Source organism: Gekko japonicus, unplaced genomic scaffold, assembly GCF_001447785.1.
Source record: "Gekko japonicus isolate JY-2015 unplaced genomic scaffold, Gekko_japonicus_V1.1 scaffold2204, whole genome shotgun sequence".
NCBI lineage: Eukaryota > Metazoa > Chordata > Lepidosauria > Squamata > Gekkonidae > Gekko > Gekko japonicus.
In genome coordinates, this window is record NW_015163670.1 from 209,993 (window position 1) to 221,067 (window position 11,075).

Consider the following 11,075-nt stretch of genomic DNA (forward strand, 5'->3'; position numbering starts at 1 on the left):
GGATTGGATCGGTTTGGCTGATGCTCTCCCTGGGACAGGTTGTTTTAGGGGATTAACTGTTTGTGTACTTTTTCTGAAGGCAATCTTTTCGGTGAGAATAGTTTTGTTTTTAGGATAAGAGAAGTGAGGTAAGTGCAGATTTTCTTCTTCAAGAAGGAAAGTCTTTGGCTAATAGAAGAAAGCTGATGTAGGTTTTGCAGAAGCTAATGTGGTCCTTTACCTTAACTGGTGTTGGCCAAGGTGCTGTTTGCGTCATGACTTCTGAGTATAGGATTTGGCAGATTCAGTGTTTCTGGGGTGGACTTTTGGCTTGATATCTATGAAACTGTAAATAGTGGCAAGGCCTGCTGTGTTGGATTTTATGCAGAAATAGGGCAGGAGGGATAAGGAAACTTTAATATATTAAAGGTTGCTGCAGGCAAAATGTAGAAAGATATAAATGTATTGTTATTTCCTGAGACATTTCATAAAGGCTTAACCTCTTATACAGTCATAAGTTTACTGAAATGGATTTCCATGGTCACTGGAAATCTTCCTTGCAGATTTGCGTTCTTATGTAAAATGTTATTTGTTGATAGCAGCTGTTAAATTCTGATGCCTTGTTTCTTGTGAAGTTGTGTCCTTGTATCCTAGCAGAAACTCAAAGCAAAATACTTATGCCAGCAAGGTCTTTCATTCATATTGTTATCTATTCTTAGAGTCATAGCTGACTCTAATAATAGCTTTAGTTTCTAAAGTTAAAATCTTGACATACTGCTTTTAGTGTCCATTAAGGGCTGCATCTCATGTGACTTCTTGAACTCTTTGATGATCTCTGTGTATGAAACATCATAGAAAGGGCTTGAGGCCACATTTGGTTCTCTGCTTATGTTGCAAAAAGAATGCTCAGTGGCTGAATTCATATATAAGACATTTTTAATTGTGACAGCACTAAGCCTTGCAAGCCCCTAGACTTGTATACTCCGTCTCTCTGGCATAGAGATTATTATTATGTAGAAACCTTATGAAATTAATAATATTTTTGTATGTATAATACACATACACTCAACCTTTGAAACAAAACCCAGTATCTGACTATTAAGATGAGGATGAAGTGTTATTGCTGCCTGGTCCATATATTTATTTGCTTGCCTGTCTATTGCCTGCACAAACAGGTCATCGGCAGGCTCACCTGGCATTGCTTCACTTCACTTTGGGGTGGCTCATAAAATTATTAGCAGCAGAAGTATCTTCAGAGTAACACTTAGAGCAGCTATAAATAGCAAATAGCCTGCAAGAGCATAAGGCACACTTTTAAAGTAGGCAGAAAGAATAGAGATTGATATGGTGAGGCCAGAGAAATATGATAGCAGAAGGTATATTCAGGAGTCACAGACAAACTCTGATTCATTTATGAGGATAAGCCAGGAAAATGCTGTGAGTGCAGCCGTATCAGTAATGCAGCATACATTATTTGAATTTCTAAAGGGGTTGTTTACAGCTCTGGAGGATGCTGTCATTTGGTCAGGCCATCATACACTGGTATTGCAAATATAATTACATTTCTTTGATTTCCAATGAATTTGCTGTCGTTTCTGCACCTAACAATTTTTTCCCCTTTGTTTTTCCAGTTTAGGTTTAATATCAGATTCGTTTCACATGTTTTTTGACTGTACTGCTCTGTTAGCTGGACTGGCAGCTTCAGTTATTTCAAAGTGGAGATCAAACGATGCTTTCTCCTATGGGTAAGAAATTTCAGCTGGTGGAATATAGATGTTCCAAGAAACCAATATGTTATATCTTGTACAGTTTTGTTACAGTACATTGGCAAAGCAGTATTGCAGCTAGTAGTTCCATTAAAGCTGGTTAGGCGACAAATACTTTAATTTGAACTAAGGTAAATTTAAGAGATCCTTCTTGTAAAGAAGGCAAAATCTTGTATACTTGAGAAACTTTTCTTTCTTGATACTAATGAAATATTGCTAGATGAATTGTGTCATGCTGTTTTGTTGATGGTTGATGACATGGGTATGTTTAGTATTTATTTATTTAATTTATATCCCGCCCTCCCTGCTAGGGCAGGCTCAGGGCAGCTTACATAAAATGTATTGAACAACTAAAAGAAAAAAATTGAATAAAATCACAACAATATAGTTATGAAACATAGCATAAGTGCTAGTGTAATTCATAAATGATGGCGGGCATTAACAGCATCTAACATAGGCATGCAGTCAGCTAACATCATAGACTGGAGTTATATCAGGCTGTTAATAATGATGTTAATATTAATATTGGGGCTAGGGCCTCAGTTTATTGGGTACGGCTCCCTAATCAAAGGCCTGGTGGAATAGCCTGATGTTGTGCGGGAGGGCCCTGGCCCTCATCACAGCCAGCCTGGCTTCCCAGGGGCCTGGAAAGGCCAGACGGTTTAGGGACCTCGATCGTAGTGCTCTCTGGGGAACATGTGGAGAAAGGCGGTCCCTTAGGTATTTAGGCCCCTGACCATATAGGGTTTTCAAGGTATGAACCAGCACCTTAAACTGAATTTGGTATGCTGTAGGTAGCCAGTGGTCAAGACACTGAACTGCAGGCTGTGGAAGGTCAGTAGTTCAGCAGTTTGAGACCCACGTTGCCGCATGACAGAGTGAGCTCCTGTCTCTAGTTCCAGCTCCTGCCAACCTAGCAGTTCGAAAGCAAGAAATTGCAAGTAGATAAATAGGGACCACTTCAGTGGGAAGGTAACAGCGTTCTGTGCGCCTTGGTGTTTAGTCATGCTGGCCACATGACCACGGAAACGTCTTCGGACAGCGCTGGCTCTTCGGCTTTGAAACGGAGATGAGCACCGCAACCCTAGAGTCGGACTCGACTGGCTTTCGAGCAAGGGAACCTTTACCTTTAGGTAGCCAGTGCAGTGCTTTTAGTGTAGGCTGGATGTGCTCCCGCATAGGGAGGCCCAACAGCAGCCTGGCTGCTGCATTCTGCACCAGCTGCAACTTCCCGATTTGGGACAAGGGCAGCCCCATGTAGAGAGCATTAAAGTAATCCAGTCTCGAGGTGACCGTTGCATGGATCACTGTTGCCAGGTCATTGCGTTTGAGGAAAGGAACCAGCTGCCTAATAAGCCGAAGATGATAAAAGGCTGACTTTGCAGTGGCTGCTACCTGGGCCTCCATCGTTAAGGAGGCATCCAGGAGCACTCTCAAATTCCTAACCTCCGGCACTGGTGCTAACGGCGCCCCATCGAATGTCAGGAGTGGGATCCCTACCCTTGGACTGCTCTGACTCAGGCACAGAACCTCTGTCTTCATCAGATTCAATTTCAGTTGACTCAGTCTAAGCCAGCCAGCCACAGCTTTCAATGCCTGGTCCAGATCTTCTGGACTAGAGTCAGACTGGCCGCCCAACAACAGATAGAGCTGGGTGTTGTCTGCATATTGGTGACACCCCAGCCCATGGCTCCGGGCAATCTGGGAAAGGGGGCACATATAGATGTTAAATAACACTGGGGAAAGCACCGTTCCTTGGGGCACTCCGCAAACTAGTGGGTGCCTTCGGGACAGCTGTTCCCCAATGACCACCCTTTGGCTTTTGTGATTTTGAACAGTGCCATTCAAGAAGCTAAGGCTGCTGTGTGTGGGGTACATATTTAGTATGCATGTAACCTGCTTGAAAGGTCTGCCAGTGGGATTGTGGAGTTCCTGATTTTTATAAAATAAGAGTTGCATTATTATTTGGTCTTTCTTATAAACTAGCTTAAGGAGAAGATGCATGCTATGCTTTTGTGGCTGGTAATGGGGCTCATGTTTCCTTCGCATGCTAGTGGTTTTCAAGTTGTGTTTGATTTTCTTGCTAAGCTTCTTAATATTCTTAGGCTGGCATACTTTGTGGCTTATATACTTTGGTATGTTAATCTTGGTATTCTGCTTGTATGTATCAGTAGCAAAAATACAGTTCTGTATTGTAGGAACAGGCGTAAAGTATACATGGATGTTAATGTTCATTCTCTATAGAGACTGCATTTATATGCTTGTGAGCATATTTTTTAAATTTTGATTCTGTATGCCTCAGTTCCCTTTGTGGCAGGGTATGAGAATGATGTGCGTAGATCAAATAACCTCTTCTGTTTTATTGGCATATTAACTGGCATGCGTGGTTTCAGACAGAGGCGTCATTTTCTTAGTCTGCTAGTAGCGTTCTGTGCTGGAAAAAGGTGGGTGTAAAGAAATATCAGAGTAGGCTTTGGTGAGAGGAATAGCTTTAGATGATGGTGTGTTCAGTTTGCCCGTGCAGTGGCTCATAGGTAGACAATACTACCAGTCTTTTGCCAGAGGGCCTGGACTAGATGACTGACTTCAGCTCTGTGACTGGATAATTCTAAAAATTGTCACTGGGCAGGCAGCATCTCACACCTTCAGCAGTTTCTCAGTTTTCTCAGTCTGGCAGGCAGTCCTCTCACCAAGAACTCGCTTGGAGAAAGGTATGCCTAGTGAGAATCCATATCGTGTAAGCTGGGCCATTGGCAGGGTCACTTGAGAAGAAGTACTCAAATTGTGTGTTGTTTCTGACTTGACTGACTAGAGCCCTACCATCAGGAGGCAGGAGGCTTGGCCTGGAGGTCTCCGGTACTACCTCCTTCCTTGGGAGGGCTCCGTGCAGGACATGGTGAGAAGTAACAGGCAAGCTCTGATCTTTTCTGCCTGCTTCCAAACTACCTTGCTTAGAGTAAAAGCGATGTTCAAAGCCTCTGCTTCTACTAAATTCTAGGCATTCTCCCTGTAGATAATCAGTCTGGATTCTGGACTGCAGTAATCATACTGGTGGCACTAAACTGAGTATCTTTCTGGAGTGCCGGTGTAGAATGTAAATTGGAGGTATGACATTCTGGTTCCATTTGCTCTGGTTTGTTAGTTTGTCCATGGCATTTGTGCCGCAAGACCCCATCTTGTTATTTAACACTTGCATAAGGTCTGCCGGGGGAGGACATTTGGGGATTTGAGGGGATCGCCTTAAACAAGCTGGTGACACCCAGCTGCATTTCTCCATTTTGTCTAAATAAGGTGAGGCTGTGGGTGCTCGGTAATTGACAGGATGGAGACTAATAAACTGAAGTTTAATCCACACAGGACTGAGGTTCTCTTAGCATGATTAATCAAAGTGTTGGTATTTAGCCTATTCCATATGAAGCTGCACTCCCTGTAGAAGATCAGTTTTGTGTCCAGGGGTGTTGTTAGCTCCACCAGTGCAAATAGCGGTAAAGATAGCCCAGAATGTCCTTTATTAGTTTTGGATGGTGAATTGACTGCAGTCCTTCCTGAGAGAGTGTGACCTTGCCACATTCATGCGTGCCTTGGTAACGTCGAATGACCACAATGTGTTATTTTATGTATGCCTATGAAAAATGTTCAGAATCCTCAGTTGGTTTGAAATAGTGAAAATATTCACTGGGACCTGTTCTGAAACATTGTCAGTGTTTAAAGATCTGCACCAACTGGCAATTTTTTTTCTGGGCACACTTCAAAATGCTGCTTCAGATCTTAATACCATAGATGCTGTGTTGCTAGCGTTGAAGGACAGCCAGCCCCGCACGTACTGTATGTCAAGGCCCTGCTCTGAGTGCCTCCACTTGAGGTTGCCAGGTTACCTTCCTTGTGATTCGTTGTATCCATGCTAATGAAAACCCTCAGAAGTGTATTTTTTAAGCACCCCACAATCCTATAATTTGGGCATCAGCTAAAACTTTTAACAGAACATCTCTGTAGCGTACCGTGTTAAACTTTTGTTGTAAGCCACCTTGGAGGCCAGGAGTGGGAGAGAGCTGAAATATAAGTATTTTAAATGGAAATACTGGAAAATGAAAGCTTGCCTGAGAGGCTTATGGCAGAAGCCTTTGGGGAGATTGCCAGTTTTCCAGCTGGAGTGGGTGAGAATGAGTTGCTCGTTTTGGGAAGCTGGCTTCTCTGGCCATGTTATACTTTGGGTAATGTTATATCTGAGGTTCTGGCCCCCAAGCGCATTGATTGGACAGGCCCTGGCTACATAGGCTTAACAAGCTGGTCACCCAGCAGAAGACTAATATGTAGCCAAGGGGAGCGGTGGCGCAGGCAGTTCAACACCTGCATTAATAACACTAGTGAACAGCCACTATGGCTGTTCGAGACCCACTGCGGCCGGGGTGAGCTCCCGGCCCAAGTCCCAGCTCCCGCCCACCCAGCGGCTCGAAAGCGTAACCACAAGTAGACAAATGGGTACCTGCCCTAGGTTGGCAGGGGGCACCCTCCCTCCTGATGGTGTGTGCCAGGAGTGTTGGCGGCGGCAGCGGCAGCGATACGACGGTGGAGGAGAGGCGACCCGTGGATGTGGCGGCGACGGAGACTGGATGGAGGCGGAGCTACAGTGGCGCGACGGCGTGATGATGCAGTGCGGCGGAGCCTAAGGGACAAAGGCTGGAACTGCAATCGGGAGCTGCTGCGTGCCAGAGGAGTCCATCAGGAGCCTCCCGGGAGATGTCGTTGACCCATCCTAAGGCGCCAGGAAGATACAATTCCCGCCTGTGGAATACAACAGGACCGCGCCGCTCGGGTGTTGATAGGTAGCCCCTTCCCCAGTCGAATTGTGGCCCTAGGATAGGAACTAATTAGGCACTTAGGCCATATACCTGTAAACCGCCCAGAGACCCTCGGGTAAAGGGCGGTATACAAATCGAAGATATAAATAAATAAATAAATAAAAAATAAGGGTCTCCAGTGAGAAATTTGAAATCACAAGTGGAGATACTGGAAAATCCCATCCTACTTGTCCACACTTTGGGCTACCCACTCACTGTCCAGGCCACCTGCCTGGCTCACCTGATGGCTTCCATTTTTCCTCCTACCCCACCTGCCAGGATCACATGGCAGCAGGCAGCTGCTCCTTCCTTTACCTCATACTAGTTAACAGCAATGTTTTCCACCTGCTTTGGCTGTTTTGAGCTGTTTGACATCCAAGATAATCGTGACATAGTTTCACAAAATCTTTTTTACCTTATACGTTCATTTTTTGTTCGTTTGTATTTTTGTGCAAGCCTGGGTGCTGACTCAGGTTTTTTCAGACATCTCTGTACTTGACCCCAATATGCATGTTTAATGATCCAAACGCTGAGGTCCCAGTTCAGAATTAGACATAGGGTACAGTCCTTGTGTGGAGGAAGTATACTGTATTTGAGTTGGCTCTTTATGAGAGGTCAATGCATAGGATAACCTTTGGTTGAAGCTTCAGTTTTTTATTTTAAAAATCTTAAAACAGCAAACATCGAGGTTCCTGTTGCTGTCGAGCTTTTGAAAGAAAACACGGGATGGCTTACATACAATAGTATACAATTTGTAAGTAATGCACAATGCCAGTTAATACCTGCTTTTCTTTATTTTCCTAGGTATGTTCGAGCAGAAGTTCTAGCTGGTTTTGTAAATGGTCTGTTTCTGATCTTCACAGCATTCTTCATTTTCTCTGAAGGTGTTGAGGTATGTTACAAAGCCAGTGATAACCTTTTCTTGATTTAATGAATTTATCCAGCTCCTCTGATGCATGTTATGTGATATGCTTATCTTTAACCAAAAAAATAGGTGACTCTCATTCAAAATTAGTATAACTGAGGGAGAGAATGAACCATTTTGTGTTGGTGTTGTGCGTACTAGTTACTTCAGTACTATATTATAAGGTATAAATTGCACTTTATCTCTGCTGTCTTGAAACCAGTGTGATAGTGGTCAGTGGAGAAGGTTGTTCTGGTAAGTGCTACTACTCCCAGTTGCCCCACAGGTAGGCTGTATTAATTACGATTGTCATGTTTTCTGGCGGGAGGAAACCCCCTCCCAAGTCCAGTCCTATTTGCTCCGTAATAGCAGGGAGATTTCAGCATCTCTGTTTTTATGTTAGAAAAAGGTGGAAAAAGCTAGAATCCTTTCTTATGCCACAGGAATCATCATCATCATAATAATCCTATTCAAGGAAGAAAAGAATAATGATCTTCCTGCCTTGGTATCCAGTCTTGAGGCTTCAAAGGTTGGGTGTAAGGGACAGAGCTGCTCAATTTTGCATAGAGCAGTGCATTCAGACTATTAGGTGGACTGAAGCTATGGATTAACTACTCTTTGTGTTGTACTTCACTACCACAAGAGGTTCAGTCCCTTATCTCACCTGATGTAGAAGAGGGTGAGTAGTTTGGTGAAGAGACAAGTGTTTGGATACAGCAATCGGTTAGTGAAAGGTGCTGCTCCGTCAGAAGGGGGAGTGCTTTCTCCCCCTCCTCTCTGCAGTATGCTAGCCCTTGTGGCTGCTCCTTCATGCAGATTCTGTGACTCTGGGAATCAACTTCCTTAGTGTTGGAAGAGAATGTTGAGAGGAGTGGAAAGCAGGGAAGATTTAGGATCCTTGCTGAAGTGAATCTCTGGATCCATCTCCAGAAACTTCTGGAACCTTCCTCTGGTACACTTCAGCTGAAGTGTTTTTCACCTTGTCCTTTTAATGCCATTAGAATACCAGTCAAGCACAAGGGGTGAAGAGATTATTCTGCGAACAACAGCATCACATCTTATCTGTCCTTTCAATCAAGGCCTCCATAGCTATTGGTTTCTGGCATCATGGTCCAGCTTTCAGTGAGCTTCTTTTCTTCAATTTCCATGGGTCCCCGAGTTTGAGTCCTGGGGATGACTGCCTCACCCACCTCTACTTTTGCCACGGTTTCAATAATTTGGTTGAAAGTGCTCCCTAGAACGTACATCACGGGAAATTTTAGTTCTGTGCAAAAGTTTAAATAAAGCATCCAAGGCTGTTTGCTAACTATATGAATACAAGTTTTTATAAAGTACGTATTATTTTCACATTGTGATCAGACTAAATCTGTGGTGGAAATAATGGAGTGTGGCTGCTAAGTCTCTAAGGCTAAGACTAGTGATTACTTTCTCAAGTGGGTGGTCACATCTTTGGAGAGTCTTTAAAAGATGTAGACTCAAATCAGAGGGCAAGAAGATTGTTCCTTGAACCCCCTCTCCACTTTTCTGTGCAAAAAAAGGAAAAGCCTGTTCCTTTTAAACAGCAGTTTAAGCCTAGAGATTTCAGAGGCTGTAGAAGGTGCTGGAATAGACATAGAAGCTTAGTTGTGTCCTTTTCAGCTCTTCCCAGGCATGTGGGTTCAGAGGAATAAAGCGGTCACAGCTAGGTGACTGCATCCTGCCACAGTCGACAGGACCATGTGGCCAGCCGCACTTCACTGGTGTAGAGAGCCGGTGTAGTGGTTAAGAATGTCGGACTGGTATCTTGAAGATCCAGATTTGATTCCCCATTTGTGCCATGGCAGCCTGCTGGATGACCTTGGGCCAGTTAGGGTCCCCACTGGGGGGAAAGGTGGGGTATGAATGAAGTAAATAAATTAAATAAGAGTGGCAGAGTTCCTTGATTTTCCCGCACACCGTTGTAAATTAGAATTTGCATCCCAAAGCACGCATGAGTAGAGCTGCAACTCTTTCCATCTTGGTGAGCAGGAAAGGTACCTCTCTGTTCTCCATCCGCTTTTTGATGAGGCCCTTCCTCATCAAGTGATTCCTTATCGGGGACCTTCATATGCTCCTGGTAGTTCTGTTGTAGGAGCCCTTTGAACTCGTGAATGTGCATCCCCCAGGATTCATTCCTTTAAGGTTGCCTTCTTAATTGCCGTGAAAGTGGCCTAAAGCGCCTTAGAATGGAGTACTCATTCCACCAGGTATGAGCTAGATGTATTCCACAAAGACCTGGTGGTACTCAGACCTGAACCCTCACTTCCTTCTGAAGTGAACTCTACTTCTCCAACTGTCCAGTATGTATATAAGGAAGGGATCCAAAGTTACCACAGGAAAATAGATTTAAGCCATATATATGTTCAGATACACGGCCCAATGTACGCTACACCTGGTAGGATTTCTGCCCATTCCACTAGAGAAGCTGCAGTTTCTATTGCTTTCATATCAATTTCCCTCCGGAAGACATCCGCAGAGTGGCTGTTTGGTTATCCATCTCTTCCTTTGTGTACCATTCCAGAAGGGATGCTGCCATCATCTCTGCTGGTGCTCTTGGGAGGCAGATGGCTTCAGCAAATTCTTCCTCCATATTTTCTAGCAGTGAGATTCCCTGCCAAGGATGTGGAGGCTGCTGTTCAACATCCCTCACAATTATACCTTTCTACATTGTTGGGGGTGGGGAGCATCTGACATCATGAATGTTTCTTCTCATTGGCAGGTAGAGGGTATTCTGACTCCCTTGGATTGTACTGTTGCTGAGGTAGGATTGGGTGGTTAGCCTTCCAGGGCCCAGGGGTTCCAGCTAAAGTCCTGAGGATGACCATTTTTCCTGTCCTACCCTTCCTTCTCAGCTGATTTGTTAGTTGAATCAGTTTGGGACCCTGAAAGCATTTCTTTTTGCAATCTGGTAATCCTGTTTTATTTGGAATAGTTTCTGCTGCACTGTATCCCCAAACTGGGCAGGAGCCCCTCATCACAGAAGGGATGGCATTACAACTGTGTCTGATTTACATAGCCATGTCAATGGTGCGTGTGGGAGGAGTAACCTTCACCAAGATACCCTGTATCCACTGAAAAGAAACATTCATTGTCAATTCTGCTGTGAGCACAACACAATATTTCTTTTAAAGACAGTTAAAAATACAGAAGGAGAAAAAAGCTCAGGCTTTTAAAAAAGATACGAATAGCATTGTGTGATGGGACGAAAACTGGAAATACTCTGGCTTCTAAGCTTCTGATTGAGAGCTAATTTTCCAGGAAACAATCTGCAGAATCTTCCCTGATGGTGATGTAAAAGGTCCTTCTCAGATCCTGGGGAAACTCTCAGAATGTATTTCTTGGTTATCTGTTTGTGATGTTTACTTCGTGTGGTTGCACTGGTCAAAGGGGCTGTGATTACTCAAGGTGTGGGTCAGGTTTGGCTGCTCTGATATGCAACAGTTCATTCTCATTGGTTAACATTTAGGAGTTGCAGTGCTCTTGTGAGCCATCAGAAGGGTAGCCGCAGACCACCGTTTGTAGTGTTTATATTTAAACGAAATGATGCTGTGCAAAATACGGCACCAATAT

At 44.1% G+C, this 11,075-nt stretch overlaps 1 protein-coding gene across 1 annotated transcript in view; it reads left to right on the forward strand.

The window, feature by feature from the left end:
- SLC30A7 (solute carrier family 30 (zinc transporter), member 7) overlaps positions 1-11,075 on the forward strand; it is a 42,024-nt gene that overhangs the window by 1,380 nt on the left and 29,569 nt on the right. Inside the window, exons 3-4 of the mRNA XM_015407748.1 lie at positions 1,611-1,724; positions 7,388-7,475. Coding sequence (XP_015263234.1) covers positions 1,611-1,724; positions 7,388-7,475 — 202 coding nt within the window. The remainder of the gene's footprint in view (positions 1-1,610; positions 1,725-7,387; positions 7,476-11,075) is intronic.